A 21,667-nucleotide genomic window follows, 5' to 3' on the forward strand; every position below is an offset into this window, starting at 1 on the left:
TCAATCAATCGGTTCGTCCGAGGATCGTGACGCCGAATACTCGCATGGGCCTAGTGGTGGCGATGATATTATGAGTGTGTGTGTGTGTGTGTGTGCGGTGCGCAGGAATAAGTGTGGTGGTAGTACGAGTATCTATGATGTAGCAACCCCGGCTTCAGTGTCATTCGAATAAGCTGAGAGGTGGAAGCGCGCAAATCAACTGTGCCAAGGTAGCTCTAACAGCTCGAGAGCATCTTGTGTCCCTCTGGCGCCTATCTAGCAGTAATTCGACGTCAATTCGTCCAGGTAATCCATCGCAATGGCTTCTTCTTGTCGTGCTGGCTCGTTCTCTTGATGCCTGTGCAATGGCCCCCCTTCCACGTCCACCCTCGGCTATCTTAAATTCAAGGGAAGGGATCTGCGTCGCCTAAGACGGGTCTGTTTAAGTATACGTAATGTATGTGATCCGGCCTCTGGGCAACGCCTTTGAATACAGCACTACAATAAGTGGTAAAAAGTTGTAAAAAAAATATTAGACATTGAGAAATAAACATTATAAGATCTTTGTTGATTCATATCCAGAGCAGTCGTGAAACAATTGAGGGTCGCTACGCTTCGAGACGTCGGGTCGGGGTTGGATTGGACGAAACTAGGTTGGTCATGTACCGCAGGCTGAGGTGTCGTGCTGCAAATCGTTGGACTGGTGAAAGTTAGCGCGTGACGATTTCTCACTTTTACTGTCTCAATGACGTGCATAAACGATAGGTCGGGGTACAGAGTATAAGTGAAAAATCAAATAAAACAGGTGGGATATGAAAAAAATGCCAAGCTATACCTCTGGACCGGCCCATTGGAGGCGAAGGGGAGCTGCGTTGTAATTTTTGCGACTGCTTCCAGAGCCGAGCTGTCCAGCATGTTACCAGCAGATCCAGGTCCTTTTCGTCGAGCAGGCGCAAGAGCTTCAAGCAAGGCATAGTCGATGTGGTTGTTGAGACAGCTCCAGGCGCGGTGCGAGCCGCAGCATCGTTGCCGCTACCGTTGTTACTGCTACCATCTGGACTACTACCATCATTATTGGGAGCTGTGGAAGCTGTAGTAGTTGTAAATGTAACTGCGTCCTCCATGGCCACGATCCGGCCGCTATCATCTTTCCAGATGACCTGGTGGCGGTTCCGCCAGCGATCGCCAAATCCCACCTTGGCCCTGAAATGGCCTGCCGCTGAGCAGGTCGACCAACCCATGAGGCCTGGCGAGAGCTTGACGTTTTTGTAGCAGCGGCCCTCGCTGGCTTTGCCGTCTATGACGATGCGCCGGGGGGCATAGAAGTTGACGTAGCCATCTCGGTAGAGGTAAATGTCGTTTAGGCGGCTGCGCAGCCTGCCATTGTCCAGATTGCCTCCTCCATCGCCAGCCAGCCGGTATTTGACCTTTTTGACGATGTACGTGAGGGAAGTGGCCTGCAGCGGCGCTGCGCTCAACTCATAGTAGACGAGCGCCGGGTTGGTGGCCGAGAAGACTGAGCGGCCGTCGAGAGCAAGAGATAGCAGTTCGCCAATGGGCAATTGGACTCGTGAGCCATGGCTGGACACCTCTTCATATGGTGGAGGAGCATGTTCTCGCAGCCGCATGATGAATTGATTGCTTGGAAGTGCGCCGGAGCTGCTATCGGAGCTTGTGGAAGCTCTGCGCTGCTACGACTCGTAGCGTATACAGGGTATTTCCTAGTATAGCAGTAGCACGGCTGCTAACGACGACTCCATCAAGCTGCGATTTGCATACAGACAGCTTGCCGCCGGCGCTGATATGCCGGCATGAGTAGCTACACGAGGCCTTAAGCCTGATCCCGTCACTTACACGTCGGGCGCGCCGTTGTGTCTGCCATTCCAGCGCCACACCACACAGCAAGCAACTCTGTGCTGCAGCTCAATGGCCACGGCTATGACGGAATTGAAGCGGCCAAGGCGGCTACCGGAGCAAAATTGCGACCGGCCCGATCAGGGTACGTACCGAGAAGGGCTCTAGCCCAGAATCCTTCTAGCGCCGAACAGCTCACAAGTCTCCAAGTACCGCAAGTATCGCAGCGCTGGCCGGTACCTCGAGTCTCGTACTGCCCATACGCGGGCCAGTCGCCGGTACGTACCTCGCACTAGTCCAGGTAAATGTCCCTGGAAATTGGTGGGGCCTCGACTCCGTACTAACTGGACCACCAAGCTACGGGCGGTACGTACTGCTACCTAGAATTCTGGGTCCCTTCGTCCTGCTCGTCCTTTTTTTCGCCAGCCCGTCGCGTGAGCCAGACGCAACGCCTGTAGCATCGCGATTGCTGGCGAAAATGCGGTCTAAAAACCCATCGCCGCCTAGAGACGGTCCCCACGGCCTACCTGGTCTGCCTCGTGTCCCCCTTTCAGGCCCTTGGCGATCGCCAATTGCACGTCTTCGTCTGCTGCAGCACAGCAAATCGCCAAATCGCCAAGCGACCTTTGTGATCGGATGGAAGCGCTAGAAAAATGCAGCGAAGCAGCCAAGTTTGCGGGGCAACGGAGCTAAGCCGGAAATGGGGCGGGCCTGCACATGGCCAATGACGTCGATGTGGAGCCCAGGCGAGGCATATCCGCGCAAAACTTGGCCAGTTGCACAGAAGGGAAGGGAGCAGGCGCGTTTGATAAGCAGAAGCAGGCGCTGGTACGGTACGATACTGGCAGGCCGGCAGGCAGGCGCGAGGCAAGCTCAGCTCCAGCTCAGCTCCGGGGGAAGGAGGCAAACGGCGGCGGCGGGCAAGGCAAGGCAAGGGAGAGGCTGGAGGGCGAAAAACACGCAAAAATAGCCTGGCAACCAGCGGCTGAAATGCAGAATGACATAGCTCGACACTGACTAGGTCGCAATCGCGGGCGTAGGCTGGATCAGGAAACAAACGAGGTCAACCCATCTTCGCAACAGAGTTTTGGCGAAGCAGAGGGAAGCCCGCGCCCGGATTAAGCGTTTACATCTACCGGCATTGCCTGAGCTGGGGAGGGGGACCCAAAAGGCGATCCCGGGACGCACCGAGGAGGGGGCCGGCGAATTGGATCGAGAGGAAACGATACAGGCTGTATAGACGAGGAGAGCGAAGCACGAGCGGGATGCTGACGATCGGCTCAAGCAGGCAGGCTTTCAAACAGTCGTTCACCGAGGAGATGAAGGGGGAAGCAAAACTAGGAAATTGATAGGGGGGTCTGGAGACAGCATCTCCGAGGTAGCCTCGTTTTTGCTGTTAGATATGCGCGATTTGAAGATATGGGTGAGTGAGTGGCTAACAACCGTCCGTGAAGCTCTGTAGCTGCCGGGTAGGCTTACAACACCAATGCTCTATGAGCAAGAACTACTACAGTATACTACTCTGGCTTTATGGCAGAACAAGACAAAAGAATGAATCAACGGGAAGCAAAGCTCGCAAGCTATCTGAACTGATTCAACGGCAGCTTCGTTATTGGCTCTCTTCTATATTATGGTTTAGGTATGCTGCCGTTCACTAAAACACAGCTAAATTCAGCCTCCGACGTCGCTGAGACGTACAAAGTAAACTTCCGCGAAGCTTTTTCTTCCTATTCTGTGCTCTTTGTGTCATTGAATACGCGCTTTGATTATCTACTATGCTAGCAACTACGGAGTACACCGTTTGAAACCACATCTCATTAACCAACACAATCAAAAGAGGGAATTAAAAAAAGGCCCGAGAAATGACGGCGTCGCGACACTGACACAGTTGCCGGCATGGACGAGCATCAATCAGGTCAGTGAGAGTGCGTATCATCGTGCATTATCGTAGTCGCTCCCAGCTAAAATGCTTGTAGCGCAGTACGGTATGAGCAGCAGCAGGTATTATGATGCGCTGTACTGTATGTCGATGCGGGTAAGCGCGCAATGGGCTAGGAAATTGGAGCCCAGTTAAAAAAAAAAACCCCCATGATTTTTGCTGCGGGATTTCCTTCGTAGAAGCTTCTGCCTCCTCGACCGGCTGTCCCGGGATTCTACGTGCTGATTCTGGGGGCCCAGAGCTCGTTTTTTTTTTTTTTTCCCTTTCTCGCTCTCAGGCGGCGGGTCCCCCAGAGCGAATAATGGATTCCCAGCTACTCCGGGCGCACAGGCTTTTCCTTGCCTCGAAGTAGTCTAGAGGCGTTTGGCTATGATGCTTGGGGGTTAAGTCGGATATCGGCATCGGTCGACAGGTTCGGTTGCGCCGGGACCTGACCAGTCGTATCCACCGCAGCCAGAACCCTTTCGGCGCCGCTCTTTTGGCTTAGGCCAGGATAACTCGGCCCTTGAGGTACAAGCCAGGCGGCCTGGACGAGGTACTGCGCGGCACGAAGCTACATGTGCTAATGCTTGACCTTACTCTCGAAGCGGTCTAGCCTTGGCCATGGTGGACGACAATCTGCCGTCGGTCTTCGCTGGCCGACGGGGGGCGTGTACTAGCAAGCGTGGGAGTGTGGGCAAGCTGGAATTGGGATGGGATGGATGGATGGAGACCGCGACTTTTCTGGCGTCTCATCGAAGGATGGGCAAAAAAAAGAGAGGAAAAAAAAAGGAACCACGGCAATGGGTGGACTGGGGGGGTCCAGACGCTGGAATAAATATCTCTGGCAAGCCGCCCTTGTGGATGAATTTTCTTTTCTCTTTCCTGCCCAGTTGCGACTTGTTGCGTCCTTTCAATTGCCAGTTTCGCGGCGGCTTCGAGAGCGCAATCTCTTCCAACAATGTCAGTCTTTCATCGACGTAAGGGTGAAGAGGGGGACGTTGAGGCCGGTGGTGAAGTCCACTCTGGCAGCACCGTCGCTCCCCCAGAGCCCGATAACCTCCCCGAGTACGCTGCCTTGGAGCGATACATTTCCACCTATCGTGAGGGCTCCCGCAGCGGAGACGACAACCAGAAGAAGCGTCGCAATGTGAAGTGGTGGCAGTTCTGGAGGTCAACAGACGCCGACCTGGTCGAGGATGGCGGCGAGCCTGCCAAGAGGGTTGTGCCCGAGGCGTGGTTGGACACCGACATTCGCACTGGTATTCGTATCAATGAAGTCGACGAGAGAAGAAAGTGGTCTGGCTGGAACGAGCTTACCGCCGAGAAGGAGAACATGTTTGTCAAGTTCCTTGGTTTCTTTACTGGTCCTATTCTTTATGGTGAGTTTTCATTTCATCTCATTCAGCCAGCTAATACCAATGGCTGGTAAACCAACATTCTAAGCGCCTTGTCCATACTAACCAATGGTGCCCTATAGTCATGGAAGTTGCTGCTCTGTTGGCCGTCGGTCTGGGTGACTGGATCGATTTCGGTGTCATTTGCGGTATCTTGCTGCTTAACGCTTTCGTCGCTTTCTACCAGGAGAAGTCTGCTGCCGATGTCGTCGCCTCTCTCAAGGGTGACATCGCCATGCGATGCACTGTTGTCCGTGATGGCCAGGAGCAGAACATTCTCGCCCGTGAAATCGTCCCCGGTGATATTGTAAGTCTACATTCTCATTCGACTTTACTATCCTGGCGGACAACAAGCTAATTCAATTCCTTTACAGCTCATTATTCAGGAAGGTGACACCGTTGCCGCTGATGTTCTTCTGATTTGCGACTACACTCGCCCTGAGGAGTTCGAGGTCTTCAAGCAGCTCCGCGCTGAGGGCAAGCTTGGCAGCTCTGACGACGAGGCTGAGGATAACGAGAAGGAACAGGAGGAGTCCGCTCTGGCTTCCCACCGTGCTACTCCCCTCCTTGCTATTGATCAGTCTGCCATGACTGGTGAGTCTCTCGCCGTCGACAAGTACCTCGGTGATGTTGCCTACTACACCACTGGCTGCAAGCGTGGAAAGGCCTATGCCATCGTCACTGCTGCTGCCCGCGACTCTTTCGTCGGTAAGACTGCCGATCTCGTTCAGGGTGCCAAGGACCAGGGTCACTTCAAGGCTGTCATGAACAACATTGGTACTTCCCTGCTCGTTCTCGTCATGTTCTGGATTCTCGCTGCCTGGATTGGAGGTTTCTTCCACCACCTCAAGATTGCCGAGCCTGGCTCCCAGAACCTGCTCCACTACGCCCTTGTTCTCCTCATCGTTGGTGTTCCCGTCGGTCTTCCCGTCGTTACCACCACCACCCTGGCCGTCGGTGCTGCCTACCTCGCCAAGCAGAAGGCTATCGTTCAGAAGCTCACTGCCATCGAGTCTCTTGCTGGTGTCGACATTCTCTGCTCTGACAAGACCGGTACTCTCACTGCCAACAAGCTCTCCATCCGTGATCCCTTCGTTGTTGAGGGCCAGGATGTCAACTGGATGATGGCTGTCGCTGCTCTTGCTTCTTCCCACAACCTGAAGACCCTCGATCCCATTGACAAGGTCACCATTCTTACCCTCAAGCGCTACCCCAAGGCCCGTGAGGTCCTTCAGCAGGGCTGGATCACCGACAAGTTCACCCCCTTCGACCCCGTCTCCAAGCGTATCACTGCTGAGTGCCGTCTCGGCAAGGACAAGTTCATCTGCGCCAAGGGTGCCCCCAAGGCCATTCTTAAGCTTGCCGAGCCCTCTGAGGACCTCGCCGCCATCTACCGTGAGAAGGATCGTGAGTTCGCTCGCCGTGGTTTCCGATCTCTCGGTGTTGCCTACAAGAAGAACGATGAGGACTGGGTTCTCCTTGGTCTCCTCTCCATGTTCGACCCCCCTCGTGAGGATACCGCCCAGACCATTCTTGAGGCTGCCCAGCTCGGTGTTCCCGTCAAGATGTTGACTGGTGATGCCATCGCTATTGCCAAGGAAACCTGCAAGATGCTTGCCCTCGGTACCAAGGTCTACAACTCTGAGAAGCTCATCCACGGTGGTCTCGGTGGTGCTGTTGCCCACGACTTCGTTGAGCGTGCTGACGGTTTCGCCGAGGTTTTCCCCGAGCACAAGTACCGTGTCGTCGAGATGCTCCAGCAGCGTGGTCACCTTACTGCCATGACTGGTGACGGTGTCAACGATGCTCCCTCTCTGAAGAAGGCTGATTGTGGTATTGCTGTCGAGGGTTCCACCGAGGCTGCCCAGGCTGCCGCCGATATCGTCTTCCTTGCCCCCGGTCTGTCCACCATTGTCCTTGCCATCAAGACCTCTCGCCAGATCTTCCAGCGCATGAAGGCCTACGTTCAGTACCGTATTGCTCTCTGTCTCCACCTTGAGATCTACCTGACTCTGTCCATGATCATCATCAACGAGACCATCCGTGTCGACCTGATCGTCTTCCTTGCCCTGTTCGCTGATTTGGCTACCGTCGCCGTCGCTTACGATAACGCTCACTACGAGATCCGTCCCGTCGAGTGGCAGCTGCCTAAGATCTGGGTCATCTCCGTCGTTCTCGGAATATTGCTTGCTCTCGGTACCTGGGTCCTCCGTGGAACCATGTACCTCCCCAACGGCGGTATCATCCAGAACTTCGGCTCTGTCCAGGAGATTCTCTTCCTTGAGGTCGCTCTTACTGAGAACTGGCTGATCTTCGTTACCCGTGGTGGCCGCACCTGGCCCTCTTGGCAGCTCGTCGGCGCCATTCTTGGTGTCGATATCATGGCTACTCTCTTCTGTCTCTTCGGTTGGTTGTCTGGCTCTCCCGAGATTGACAACCCCGTCGACCTTGCCAAGCAGCGTCACGATGGTTGGACCGACATTGTTACCGTTGTCATTGTCTGGCTGTACTCTTTCGGTGTCACCATCTTCATTGCCATCATCTACTTCATCCTTAACAAGATCCCTGCCCTTAACGACCTCGGCCGCAAGGACCGCAAGAAGAAGGATACCATTGTTGAGAACGTCCTCACTGCTCTCCAGAAGCTTGCTATTGAGCACGAGAGAGATGAGACTACCGGTGTTGACCGATACCTCCTTGCCGACAAGGCTATTGATAACGAGGATGAGTAAATGGAGTTTTAATGTCGTGGATGTCAAGGCCTATTAGGAAAGAGAGTCTTGTGTATACCCCCCGAATAATTTTAATATGGTACACTGCTACTCGCCTACAAGCTTAATCTATATGGTGATCTGGGGAAGAGAAAGGTTGGTCCAGGGACCAAAGTTTTTTCTTTTTATATTGAGGAGAGCGGGAGCAGTTAACATGTGTGCTTTGTCTGGTCAATCGCCTTTCAAACATCACGTTGCTACCAAGTCAAGATGGAGGGAGAAAGGAACCGATAGAAGAGTTCTCCTGCCGGTGGATGCATTGTTAACCTTTTGATTCCCCCAGTCGCTAACTTAATTTAAAACTTAGTATAAACCTATATCTAGTTACTATAGACTTTTCATATCTTGCTAATGTGTTATGTTCAAAAATATTTTAAAAAACTCCTTGCGCCAATTGCTTCGTGATCTTTCAAAAATGGTGTTTCTCTCTCTTCTCTCTTCGGACCAGCTGGAAGAGCTCTCTCTGCCAAAACAAGCTCATCCTACGCTGCTACTACGAGTCTGGGCACTTAGCTTCCTACAAAATTTCCCCAAACGCCAGAAAATAAATGGCGCAAGCTAGGTAAATTTTTTTTCATTTTTTCATTTTTGAAACCACAGGCCTACGCCACCGGAGGTCGCGAGCCCACTAGATCGTGCAGAGAGTTTCGGAATCTCGGCTCTAGCATGTTGGCTAACTTGTTAGTGTGAAGCCTTAATGACCTGCTCAAGCTCCGCTTTTCACCTTTCACCTTGGGGAGACAGAGCCTTTTTTACGTTATGTTAAAGGTGAAACTGGGCTAGAGGCAAGTATGCGCGAATTGATGATATTAGGTGTGGTGTTTTTTTTCTTCTTTTTTTCTATGGGGTTTCTACCATGATTCGAATGTGGATAACGCGGACTTTAAGATCTTATTTAATGGGGAAATTTTTGTTTCTGCACGCGCATGACGAAACAAATAAGCAAACGGATTGACAAACAAATATACAGAGAAACAAAAGGCGTGTTTGATCATCAGTAGGCGTATTCGGCTCAGGTATGTTGGTCGCCATATCATGGCTAGACCATTGTCAGCAAAAACTTGCCTCGGTGTAGATCTATCAAAATACGAAGGGGCGGGCTAAGATCGCGGACTCCCCCACCATTTCAATGAGTGGTGATCGAGCTTTTGAATGAGAGAAATAAAAAAGAGTGATAAACAAAATTGAATTGACATTCCTTGGTAGCTATTTTGCACGGGAAGGATGCCGCCTCCGCGAGCTAAGCTGCGTAAAGGCATTGGTGCGAACGCCCGTTGGTTAAGAAGAACTGCAGAGCTGTCATTACGTGCTTATGGCGTAGGAAAAAATAAAGAGGTTGAAAGCCGAAGTAACCTTTTTGTAGCTTCCCGTGTGCGGTTAGTGATGTTATTGGATGGCCTGTTGTGCCTCTTCTTGCATTGGCTTTTCCGAGCTCGCCGGTGGTGAGCGGAATTCGCCTGGATTGGTTGCTGCTTGTTATATGGGCGAATGCTTAGCCCGGGGTATTGAATTTTTTGACTTTGGAGCTGCATAGGGTGTGGGGACTGCGGTAGTTGATGCTTTGGCTGGCATATTTTATTGTTGGAGTAGCTAAGCTACGACGGCAGGCTTAGGGCGGTGACGTTTGGATTTTAAGCTTGGGCTACGGGAAGCTTCGGGTTTGAGAATGTGAGATTATGTAACTGGTATTGAGAAGACAATGCGTTGGGAAAGGCGGAAACCGTCGTTAGGAACCAAGAACTAAGAGTAGTGGATGTTGAGTATTGATGCATAGGTATGGAGGTAATTAAGTATGACGCTAGAGATGCTATTGTCGCCATGATGGGGATAGAGAGGAAAATAGTAAATACTGAGAAGCCGGGGTAGTGGTTAGTAGTTTGTTGGTAAATCGATAGGCGTGCGACTGTTTTGTCTATGTGACAGAATCAGTTAGTCGGGATTGTTGTGTTGAATCTCATAATCTATCGCTTTCCCTATCTTGGAGGTCATTATTCGTAGGGCTGAAGTCAGACAGCTGTTTTATTACTTATTTCACTTCATTTATATGTACTCTAGATAAAAAGATATAATACATTTCTTTCATCTTGATGCCGTGTAGCCCTTTGATCACACTGCAGCGTGGAAAGCAGCAGCCTTCTTCCCGGCCAGCTCCAAGTAGAAGCTTGTGTCGGCGAAATCATTGTCGTAACCCACGAACTTCTGGTTGGTGGGGAGCTGGTTGGTCTTGAGAGATGGCATGATTTGAGTGCCTGGAGATATGATCAGTCAACCTGTTTCTTTTTGGAATGAAAAGCTGAAAGCAGGCGTGTCTATAAACTCACCTTCATTGACTTCGTCGAACATGGCACTGAAGATGAATAGAGGCTTGTTGGCCATGGTGGTAAGAGCATCAGCCTGTGCTGAGTAGAAAGAGCCGTTGTATCGTGGGAAGTAGTCGAATGCTGATGGGTTGGTGCCGCCGTTGATGTGGTATGCGGAGGTGCCAGGGAAAACAACGGGTGCGTACTGCTTGCCTAGAGACTTCAACAACCTAATGATAAATCTTTTGTTAGTTTGCAAAATTCGAATATACACAGCAGAGCTCGATATTCAGCCATGTTACGTACTGTGCGTCTGGAACCTGGACAGAGGTGTGGAAGCCTGCATAGCCGGCATCGCTATAGCCTCCAACGGTCCAAGGGCTGATGAAATCTGCTTTCTTATAAGCCTGGACGAAGCCTGTGTTGCCATTGACATCGCCGGACCACTGCTCAGGCACACCAAAGCCGACGTACAAGCCGGCAGCCTGGAGCTGAGAGGCAATGTTGACACTGTCGGCGGCAGTGACTTTGAACCCAGAGAAGCCGATGCCAAAGACCATGGTGACTGGCTTGCCGTTTTGGTGGATGTAGGCTGAAGATGTGGTGTATTTCTTGATGTTGGCGTTGTAGTCGTTTAGGACTGCTGTAGCGACGCTGCCTTGAGACGAGTCGGCGCCAGAGACGTCGTATTCGACGATGAAGCCGAGACCATACTTTTCAGCTGCTGCTTGGACTTGATTCAGGACCTAGGTTGGTTGTCAGATACTTGGGTCTGCGATTTGCATCTGAGACTACATATACTTACCGTGATAAAGGACTGGTCGTTGACAGATTGTATAAATCTCTGTACAATCACGCCATCAAGGCCGTACTGCTGCATCCACTTGAAATGCAGGTCGATAACACCCTCGCAAGAACTGTCATAGAACTGAGCTGGTTGGCCATTTGGTAGTGTGAGCTGGGTGTTGAAGAGGCAGTTGGCCGGATATTGGCTGACGTCAGGGATGAAGTCAATCTCAACTACCAAAGAGTTAGCTAAAAAGGTCACATCGAGGTGATAGAATTAGCTGAGGAAAGAAAACAAGATATTTCCATACTGTTATTGGGTCCTGGTGTGTTACCATCGGCAGACCAGTGGTTGTTAATGCCAGGCCCGGGTTTGCGGAACCAGCCCTGGTAGCCGAAGAGCCATTTGCCTTGTATGGTAGAGGTATTGATGGCCGTAGCTCTGTTAGAGTGTGTGTGATGTTTATGCGACGCGGCTGATACCGCAGTGGCATATAGGAGCCATGACAGAGTGGCCTTCATGACGGAGTGAAAACGGTGGCAGTTTTTGTGAGGAGATGGTATTTCGAAGCGAATCTCGACGTATATTACTTTGCTTACTATAATGCAAAGTTATAGAGTGGCATGTGCTTGATTTATATAATTATATTTATTTTAATACTGTGCCATTTTATGGTAACCCCTATGAGAAGGTCCATATCCAGGCCGTAAGGTGTCAGGTTGAGCTGTGATTACTATTGCCTCTTGTTTCAGTCCCACTCCGGCTCTCGCACTGCGCGATGGCATAAAATAGGCAACTCGTATGCCGATCTTGTTAATTTACTCTGCCAGCTTGTTGATACATGCAGCAAAATGCCGCTGGCGCCTTTGAATTCGTCTCAATTGTCTATTATCCGTAGGCTCTTGTGATTAAATTCCGAGCAGTACTATGTAAATATATGTGAAGTAACACGAAGTAACACTGCATAAACAGACTCAACCAATCGACCGCTAGCTCAGCCGAGATGCGATTTGCTTGTGGATCGATGGTGACAGCTGCTCTTTCAGGCACAGAATGTGGAAACGGCCCGAACGGCAGAGGCTAAAATAAGGGATGTCCAATCGGGGCGAGGTGTTTCATGCAACGTCGCTGCTCATCACCACCCTTGAGGATTTGTGATGCTTAATATTCAGTATGGTTTGATATAGATAAAGATGAGAATACTCCAAGGACCATGCATATCGAACGCCGTGGTTATGTGTTCGCAATTCATTGGACTAGGCTGCGGTTCAATGTTAGAATCACATTCACGGGAAGGGCTAAATTGTGGCAGACACAAGGCGCAAGTCTTTTAATTGGTCAAAGAGCTGCAAGATATATATGTACATGTATTGATGCCTTTCCAGGCTTTCCCGTCGGCTTATAAGGTACTAGGGGCTAGTATTTTATAAGAATTCTCATACCACCTCCTATTTTTCGGCGTATCGACTTGATATATCTGATACTTCGTATTAATTTTGGTGATATATGAGCTCATTTTCTTGTCTGAAATGAGAGAATATTTGCGGATGAAATTCACGGACGCCTTTAGCTTTACATGCTACAAGCGATCAGGATTACTGAGCATCTTGTAGGTTAGTAAGTACGTGTAGTCCGCTCTGCACTACGCTTGGCTGGGACTATATACTATAGTAGAAATGGTGTGCGATACAATACTCTCTGGAAGCTATATAAATGCGGATTTACAATGAATGGTGTAGCATTGCAACAATAGCTGCAATATAGAACCAGCAGGACTTTAATGGGGAATAAATATCAATAGTGCATATGCACACTAATAATTTATCAGCAGAATATTGGTGCTGCGACCCAGCGGGCTGCATATTGCTCTCTGGAAAACACGTCAAATACTACACTAAGTAATTCTAGCCTTACAGCTATCGTAGCTATGCTGCAGCGCTGCTTACACCACTGCCTTGGCCCTTTTTCTTAGAAAGGCAAAAAAGCTGCCTTAGCGTGATAGCTTGATGAAACAAGGTTTCAACTTTTGTTCATCTGACGCCGAATGATCGGTCTCTAGCGCCGGATAGACTGATGCTTGGGCATCCGATGATGAGTCCTTTATGTCATAATGAAGCCATATAATTGAGCCTTATAAGACACAATAGAGGCGACTAAAACGACTTCTAAATCATCACGAAATATACGTTTTACATATACAAACCGAGTTTCTCATAGTATATACATCAACAATAATATCTCTTCCACCACAATGCCGACTGAAAATCCACCATCATTCTTTATTTCACTTCCAGTCGCATCTCTCAGCGCTGCTAGCGAATTTTACAGATCTCTCTCATTTACTCCTCTCCCTGATTTCTCCGACACCAACACTGCCGCATTCCGCTTCCCGTACAAATCCAACTCCAATATCTGTCTTATGCTACACTCTACATCTCGGTTCGGGGAATTTATCCGTCATGGCTCAGAAATTATACACGCGAAGAAGGTCACGGGCGCGATATACACTCTAGGCGTGGCTGGCAGAGACGATGTAGATGGGCTACTGGAAAAGGCTGAGAAGGCGGGTGGCAAAAGAGATCCATTCACAATGGAAGAATATGGGAAATCCGTGGGGATATATACTAGGAGCTTTGAGGATCCAGATGGACATATCTGGGAAGCGACAACTATGCTGGAGAAGAAGGAAAAGGGTGACGCATAATTCTAGGTTGTCAGATGGCAACTTTTCGAATTTGACTTAGGGAAATGGTGCTAGGTGTCTAGAGGCTGTTATTTTCGATTAGGCTCGCGAATTTATTGCAGGATCATATGGGCTATTTGTCTGCTAATTAGTATCTTGTATTGCTGTTATGCTGTTCCTTTATCAATTTTCCATCCTGGCCCAAGCCAGAGCTATACATACATACTCAAGAGTTACTTGTGAATCTCACTTTACAAATGCCGAGTAGGCTCCAAATAGCCGGCCCAATCTTGCCGCCAGTACCAACCTCTGATCGGACCGTCTGCGATGCTCGGGGCTGGGAAAATATGAACCGTATTGGCTTCATTAGAATCTAGATCTCGGATCTTATTAACGCGCACAACGGTGGTTGCTAAGCCGCCGTTCACCTAAAGACGCTTATTATAAAAGCTGCTACTATCATTCGGCAGCTAAATTATGAATTAGGCCGGCTGGCATCTCATAAATATTCCTCCAAGCCACTCATAGGGCACAACTTCCATGTATCCCCGCTCTTTCAAGGACATTTTAGCGTAGGATGATCTGTCAACTTGATAACTAGATACAACACCCGTATTCTTGAATTTAGTTGCCTAGGACACTGCTCTGCGTCGGCACTTTGTGTCCCATCGCGGGGAACAGATCGCGGATCTGACCCCGCATGTAGATTCAGGACAGGGTTACACTCGGGGAGGAATAACGCGAAATCACCGATAGGATTGTGAAGTCAATCATGGATGCCTGAAGGAGCTATGCTATTAAAGCTTCTGGATGATGCTGTGTTGTGCGGTGTAAGTAAGTGAAAACTGAGCATTGGATCTTGAAATTACAATTGAATGGTAACCAAGGGTTGATTTATGAGGCGGCAGTCATGGTTTCCAACGGCTTGATTGCGCTTTATACTGGCCTTGTGTTATCGAATGGTGTCCAGTTTGCTGCAGCTGATACAGCTTCGAGCTGGCAAAAATATGTCAGATCTCCTGCTTCAAATACAGTGAAGCCAGTTGGAATCTTATCGGCTAGCACAATTGGCAATGTTTCCAACCCCAATGGCTTGATTGACGGCCAAGAGCCGACAGTGCTGAGCCGTAATGCTGCGAGCGACCAATTACCGACAATAGTGGTGGATTTTGGACAGAATGTAGTTGGAATTTTAAGCCTTCAATTCAGCGGATCACAAAGCTTGTCTACTGGACTGCCGGGCTTGAGATTGGCCTTTTCTGAGACGACAGAATATCTTACCAGTCGGAGCGATTTTACACGATCCGATAACGCTAGCGGAGTGAGTCCTTCTATAGCAAACATTCCTTTGCCTCCTTTTCTTCTTCTTATAAGACTGACAACCAAATTAACGATATAGAGTGAAAAATTGACCAATGGAACAGACCAGGTAAGAAATTCAAAACGTGAAGTTACCACACTGTTAAATAATCTGGACGCCAAGATTTGGATCGTTTCATGATAGGTGGCTGTCGAAAATAGTAGTTACACTTGGAGTGACCTTCATGGATGCGACTACGGCACTCAAGTTTGCTCAGATGGGCTCCACGGCTTCCGTTACGTGAAAATCTGGCTGGAAGCTTTGGCATCGGATGCGCCATACACATCATCCCTGGGTTCTGTCTCTATTTCAGGCATCAGCCTTGAATGGTCTGCATATCTTGGGACGCCAGATACATTCACCGGAGCGTTCGAATGTTCAGACGAAAATCTCACACAATGGTGGTACGATGGAGTATATACCGTGGACATGGGAACGGATGTGTTCCTTGCCAATGAGACAGAGCCTAGAAGTGCTTCTAGCCCGACCTTGGAGGGCAAACAGGTTCTTTTTGATGGCGCCAAGCGTGACAGAGATCCCTATGTTGGAGATCTGGCGGCGTCATCGCTTACTTCATACTTGTCTCATAACTTTGCCGAATCATCGCGTAACGTGTTGGAAGATTTGGCACAGCATCAGCGCTCTGATGGATGGATTCCTCCCGCGAGCATGTAAGTCTTTCCTCAAGGTCACAAATATGATCTCCCGTAAAGCGGATTTCTTTTAACGGAGATTTCAATACAGAAACAACTACGGCCTTCCATTATTCGACTATCCCCTCTGGTGGGTTGTCTGTAGTGTGGATCTTGTGCTGTACACAGGCAATACCTCTTATGCAAATACTTACTGGAATACACTAACCAAGGTTCTTGACGGATATTACCCCTCGAATATAGATAGTGTAACCGGGCTGCTGGATAAAAACGACACTAGCTATGGTGATTATGCGTTTTTGCCTCGGTCAGGGCCCGTAACATACTACAATGCCTTATACGTTCATGCGCTATCGTATGCCTCACAGCTGGCTACGAGCCTTGGCCTCAATGACGATGCCCAGAGATGGTCTTCTAGAGCTGCATCTGTTGGAAAAGCACTTCTAAGTAACAATTTTGACCAGAGCGTTGGTGCGTTTTATGATGGCGGCCCTTGCCCTGGAGCGGCAGCAGGCACATACTGCAATGTTCATGCGCAAGATGGCAACTCTATCGCTATTCTTGCAGGAGTGACAAATGGCACAACTTCGACTCAGATATTGAATTATTGGCAAAACGCGACTTCCCAGGAATATGGAAACGCATTCTACGACAGCAGCATATTGAGTCCCGGTGACCAATTCAACAACAGAGTCTATGCTTTCATCTCCTACTTTGAGATTGCGGCCCGCTTTGCTACTCCTGGGCAAGCTTCGTCTGCTTTTGATGAACTCCGAAGACTGTATGGATGGATGGCTAGCCACGATCCTCAGATCACCATGTGGGAGGGCATTGGACCGGGTGGAGCTCCTTACGAAGGTGCATTTACATCCATGGCGCACGGTTGGTCAACGGGAGTAGTTCCGCTGCTGACTGGATATGTCCTTGGAGTGAAACCCCAGTCACCTGGATTTCAGACGTGGAAAATCTGTCCCGTGGTAGATGGCGGAGGACTCACATGGGCTAAAGGAGAAGTGCCAGCGCCACAAGGAAAGATTACAGTCTCATGGGAGAGAGCAGATTCGCAAACTGGGGTAGTATTCACTCTGAATATTGAAACGCCCGATAACTCATCCGGAGTGGTCTGCGTTCCTACTTTGGGCCTGAATAATCCGACGATAAGCTTGGATGGAGCGCCTATAAATGTGTCTTCTGACCCAATAACTGGCTGGGCGAGCGTTGATGCTACCGGGGGAAAGCATGTCTTTACAGTTGAAGCATAACAAGTATATATATAGATTCTATATATTCTATAACTTTTGGGGTGTCATTCTTGTGAGCAGAAGTATGCTTGCCAAATCTGAGGCCTATATACAAGACGGAAACTAGCTTGGATGCCAATAGCTGATCTATCAGCAAAAAGCTCTATCTTATCGTATGTCATTAGATGCATGAAATTTTTGATGTTAGTTTTGATCTTCTGTTTCTTCAGCTTCCTCATCGACTAGTGTACTGCCTGTGGGCGGGAAGCTGGAAAATAGCAAGACCGCCATTCCAATCACTGCAATTGCCTGAATATTGATTCATGTTAGCCTCTTCCGTTTCTAGCTTGGCTAACTTTTGACAGAACTTACCGCATTGCAGAAAAACGTTACATATGCCTTGCCCACGCCTGCAAGGCTCGAAAACACAAATCCAAATAGCCCCTGTGTTGACAACCGGGCAATGTTCTCTACAAGGGTTACGGCGTTTAGGGCATCAGCACGTTGCGACTCTGAACACATATCTGTGATGACGCCCTTGGCAGCTGGCGCAGAGCCGGATCCGAAAGGTAAGAGGAATGCAGCTACAAAGAGATATATCAATATTAGCGTCAGTTGAAGTTGAGTCGATGGCGATGAACCTACCTAAATAAATATGCCACCTTTTTGTAGCAAATGCGACCACGGTAGTGAGTGCCCCATCAACTACAAGACTCCATCGTAGGAAAATGAGATCAAAGTGCCCGACGTTGCGGTGATGCGCCGAGGGCAGTGGCTTAGTTGGCTCAACATCTGTCTGCTCGCCAGCAGCTGCATCGAAGTCACCAGGCTCGGTTGGTAACTGGGTGTCCGTTGTGGATATGGACGAATCGTCAGAGTCTTCTGGTGCTGGGCTTGAGGTGCGTTTCATCAGATGGCGGCCGAAATTGATGATGCGTGGGAAGAGAAGGATGAGGAATATGCTTCTCATAAAGGCAAATTCGGACATGAGCCACCCGTTGTCGGCCTGGTCAAAGTCAAAGGCTGCGGTGGCGTACATCTGGATTAATAGAGGTGCGTAATCCGTTGCAAGCTGGAGAGGATCTAGTCAGTCCTGAGGACACACGATATGAAATGATAGGCTTTGCTACGTACAACTCCTAGGAATATACCAGCGCAGAGAACAATAACGCCGTAGTGCTTCTTGATGCCGCCGTTGGCTAAGCGCATGCGCTGCGGTATAAGAATCTTGAGCGGCGCAAAGAAGCCTGCAATGCCTTGCCGGCCTGGTTTCTTGTTGCTCATAGACTCTGGGGAGATATACGGGATGCCAAAGCGGACGTACACGCAGGCGATGAGAAAAGAGACAAAGGCAACATCGAAGGGGGCACGAATATCGATCGCATCACCAATCATTCCACCGGCTGTGCATTTAACCTGTTAGTTGGACAGGCTGCTAAAAACAGGGGTTATACATACCCAAGTATCCGATGCTTTGCCCAAGCATGATGCTTCCTTGCAGTTTCCCAAAGACAACAGTACGCCGAGATGGCTCAACGAGCTCACTGGCGATGATGTTGGTGATGAGAATGTACCCCGCTGGCCCGCCAATGATGGTGAAGAGCTGAGTACTTTGGATAATCAGCATGCCTGTCCGCTTACCAGCGATGACTCCAAGGATCTGTGCAAGGACTCGAATAGCAGGCACAAAGGTTTGAATCATGAGAGCAGCACGAGGGCCAATCTTCTTGACGGTCCATCCTGCGAGAAAGAGATTGAGAGTTCCTAAATATCACGCAGGCGCGCATGGTGTCAATATTACATTTACTTGTGATAATAGTAATTAAAGATAGCAAAGTTGAGATAGTAATCAGTACAACTAACCACATAATGTCGTACTCATTCCTAGAATACTAAACTGTGCTGCAGTCCCTGCAGCAATTTCGTCGCGGCTGCATCGATTTCCGGGGCCTTCAAAGGGAGGGTGATGGTCGTAGTACTCGTCGCACACCATAAGATGGAAAACATACATGAGCCTATTCGCCCGTTAACTTTGACAATTTATATAATATACGCAGCAGTGCTGCGACTTACGGGACTTGTGTGTAACTAAAAGCGACGCATATTAGAAACCCGGCCGCTAGGATGCGGTTCTCGACATTAGTGAATATGGCTCTGAGCGACGCTCCAAAACCCTTCTTTGGACTGGCCAAAGCCGAGTCCTTGCGGCCCGGGAGCAGCGGCGTAGTCTCATCTGTTGCCATTCTGAACCAGCAGCACCTTTTGAGCCTTTGATTTCTACGGCTTTGCTTTGTCGCATGCGCGGTGTAGAATAAAGTAATGAGTTGAGAAGACACCGTCTTTGTCCCGTTTCGTTCAGTGAACTGCAGCCGACTTGTTAGTGGATCACTGGTATCTTAGATGGCGAATAGAGGCCGCTGATTGCGCGAGTCCCCGCCGAGTCGGAAAGCCGAGCGCTTGGAAAGGCAGCGTTTTCGGCAGATTGTGGGCCGTTGAGCAGCAGGGGATGGTTCCCAGCGATTACCAATGCATATGCAGATGCAGTAGCAGCATGCAAAGGATTATCTTTGATGAACTGTTATTCCTTTTAGCTAGATAAGGTGTTGACTGTGTATTTTTAACCAGTTATTGTTGACGGTAAGCCGTGAGATTTTGAGGTAGGCAAATCTTCTAAGTTATCTAAACTCAATAACCTCTACGGGAGACATGGAGACGAGACCTTATACCCCTTATACCACTTGGCTTATACACTGTTCTTCATATAATGGTTGTTGATTGATAATTTACGGAAATATTCAGTTCATATGCTATTTAATGGAACTGAAACTTTTATAGCAAGTCATCGGCGTTCAACGTCTAGTGAAATGTTAAAAGTACTGCTTGTGAGTCCCGCACTGGAACATAAATCTCTCCCTTGTTACTAGGGCGAAGCACAGTTTCGTACTGTTTCGCCACCCTCACAGGCTTTCCCTCGGCCAGGTCATAATCGTAACTGATTCCAGCGACTGTAATATTTGTTTCCGATAGCGCACCTGGAGCAGTCATTAGCTCGACAGTAGCATATTTAATTCCGCCTCGGCCAGTGCCAAGAGTAAAGGTAGTGCTTGGTGCTGCTTCGGCTTCGGCTTCGGCTTGACTATTGCTCGGAGGGTTCCATTCGTGTAGATTTAGCAGGACTACTCGCGCTAGTTGTCCATCTTCGTATGCTGCATATGCAGAGTAAAAATCACTGTTGAGATCAATGTTGCTGATTCTCGTGTTGGGGTTGCTTCCGATGAATTTTGAAACCATAACATGGCCGTAGTAAGGAGGGTTGGTCGATGGACCTGTGCCGTTCTGAGAGATGGGTATCCAAGCGCCATAGAGGTAAGCGGTTCCCTGGTGCATATGCATGCGATTCACTCCCTGCCGAGTCCTATTAAAAATACTATCGCAGAAATAAGGGACACGACAACTCACGAAAGACGCATAATAGAGCTCATAGTCAAGAACGAATAGGGCCGATCCAAATACATTGGAAACTCCAAATGCTCCTTGACCGGAGACACTGTTGGTCTCGCCAAGAGTATAAACACGGCCAGCGTTGTGATTTAAGTTGCAAAGGGATTGATGGATAGTCCCATTTATCACTACGCTTGTGTGATTCATGAGGGTGCCTGCTCTCGTCTTAGTATTTGGCCCATAGAGTACTTGATCGGCTAACCTTGTAGAGACGGGTTCTGCGACGTCGAAGATATGTACCTAAATCTTTAATTTAGTAACTAGTTTTACTACCGAGTCAGTTATAGCTACGACTTACCCGTGCTGAGATACCTCTGAGATCCATCCATCTCGATCGTAGTCGAACGTGCTATTCCAAATCGTCCAGGGAGAGAAAAACGAGTAAGGCGTCGTGATATTATAACAGCAAGTTGAAGGAGCATAAAACCGCAATGATTTGGCCGGCGTTTGAATGTTTTGCGAACGGTAAACCCACTCATTGACCCAGTCCTGTTGAGTCCATGTTGGAGGTCGGAATCCAGACAAAGCACCGTAGTCATTCTCATTGCCAATTTCGAATAGGTGCAATCTCTCAGGGGGAATCTGCAGCAAGGACTGTGCTACCTCTCCTCTAAGGTTATCAAGATATGTAGAATCATTTTTGTAAAAGTTTAGCCCAAAAATATACTTTGTCCCTTGGATGGCAGTGAAGGCTTCCCAAAAGGTTGGACCAATGGAAGTATTGCGTGGCTGGTCCGAATTGTACGACGGATCCCAGAAATTGATGATTTGCTCTTTCTGGCCAGGAAAATACGTGACGTGATCCCTGGGTTTCTTTATTAATAACAAGCTGCTAATGTTAGAGATGGATACATACTGAGTATTCCCCCCAATACGAAGAATCTGAGGAACATCTCCATTAAAGGCTCTTAAATTGGCCAATAGATTATTGGTGAATTTATTCGGGTGAGATTTATTTCCTGAGAGGAACTATAAGCACTTTTACTAGGGTAGTGGCTAAAAAATTATATTTTACCTTGGAAATCAACGAGAAATGCAAATTCAATGGAGAACGACTGGAAATCAAGTGAGATTGGCGGACTTGATGATGCTGGAGCCGATCTGGCGACATTCAAGCGAACTGTTTCGCTTGCGGCGAGAGCGGCGAGAGTCGCTATTGACGAGGCTACTGAAGTCCGAACCATTTTGCAATGGTTAAATTATCCCAATGGAGATGTGCCTAA

The 21,667-nt window shown here is 49.0% G+C and overlaps 6 protein-coding genes across 6 annotated transcripts; 3 read left to right on the forward strand and 3 right to left on the reverse strand.

The window, feature by feature from the left end:
* Positions 1-278: 278 nt before the first annotated feature.
* GGI43DRAFT_134048 (uncharacterized protein) lies at positions 279-1,866 on the reverse strand. Its single transcript, XM_083199215.1, has 2 exons — positions 815-1,866; positions 279-679 (listed from the first exon to the last, which is right to left on the reverse strand). The coding sequence occupies exons 1-2, from the start codon at positions 1,605-1,607 to the stop codon at positions 588-590; spliced, it is 885 nt and encodes a 294-aa protein (XP_083057919.1). The 5' UTR covers positions 1,608-1,866; the 3' UTR covers positions 279-587.
* A 2,236-nt stretch (positions 1,867-4,102) lies between these two features.
* GGI43DRAFT_134072 (uncharacterized protein) lies at positions 4,103-8,079 on the forward strand. Its single transcript, XM_083199216.1, has 3 exons — positions 4,103-5,133; positions 5,232-5,455; positions 5,523-8,079. Exons 1-3 carry the CDS (start codon positions 4,713-4,715, stop codon positions 7,878-7,880), a joined length of 3,003 nt encoding a protein of 1,000 aa, XP_083057920.1. The 5' UTR covers positions 4,103-4,712; the 3' UTR covers positions 7,881-8,079.
* A 1,946-nt stretch (positions 8,080-10,025) lies between these two features.
* On the reverse strand, positions 10,026-11,527 carry GGI43DRAFT_386431 (glycoside hydrolase family 99 protein; the record flags this gene model as incomplete). The annotated part of the gene is made up of 5 exons (XM_083203795.1): positions 10,026-10,168; positions 10,241-10,449; positions 10,526-10,965; positions 11,025-11,239; positions 11,317-11,527. 5 exons carry the CDS (start codon positions 11,525-11,527, stop codon positions 10,026-10,028), a joined length of 1,218 nt encoding a protein of 405 aa, XP_083057921.1.
* Positions 11,528-13,191: 1,664 nt separating this feature from the next.
* GGI43DRAFT_412343 (uncharacterized protein) lies at positions 13,192-14,344 on the forward strand. Its single transcript, XM_083206830.1, has one exon. The coding sequence runs from the start codon at positions 13,258-13,260 to the stop codon at positions 13,708-13,710; it is 453 nt and encodes a 150-aa protein (XP_083057922.1). The 5' UTR covers positions 13,192-13,257; the 3' UTR covers positions 13,711-14,344.
* Positions 14,345-14,512: 168 nt separating this feature from the next.
* Positions 14,513-17,002, forward strand: GGI43DRAFT_412344 (glycoside hydrolase family 78 protein). The gene is made up of 4 exons (XM_083206831.1): positions 14,513-15,010; positions 15,089-15,118; positions 15,194-15,720; positions 15,794-17,002. The coding sequence occupies exons 1-4, from the start codon at positions 14,600-14,602 to the stop codon at positions 16,962-16,964; spliced, it is 2,139 nt and encodes a 712-aa protein (XP_083057923.1). The 5' UTR covers positions 14,513-14,599; the 3' UTR covers positions 16,965-17,002.
* A 145-nt stretch (positions 17,003-17,147) lies between these two features.
* GGI43DRAFT_424697 (major facilitator superfamily domain-containing protein) lies at positions 17,148-21,628 on the reverse strand (the record flags this gene model as incomplete). Its single annotated transcript, XM_083208412.1, has 12 exons — positions 17,148-17,252; positions 17,316-17,527; positions 17,589-18,015; positions 18,078-18,346; positions 18,402-18,707; positions 18,807-18,958; positions 19,017-19,231; positions 19,839-20,348; positions 20,403-20,604; positions 20,743-21,249; positions 21,301-21,403; positions 21,460-21,628. The coding sequence occupies 12 exons, from the start codon at positions 21,626-21,628 to the stop codon at positions 17,148-17,150; spliced, it is 3,177 nt and encodes a 1,058-aa protein (XP_083057924.1).
* Between the last annotated feature and the right edge of the window lie 39 nt (positions 21,629-21,667).

The sequence above is a fragment of the Trichoderma evansii genome, assembly GCF_050947405.1.
Source record: "Trichoderma evansii strain SZMC 28006 chromosome Unknown GGI43scaffold_19, whole genome shotgun sequence".
NCBI classification, from domain to species: Eukaryota; Fungi; Ascomycota; class Sordariomycetes; order Hypocreales; family Hypocreaceae; genus Trichoderma; species Trichoderma evansii.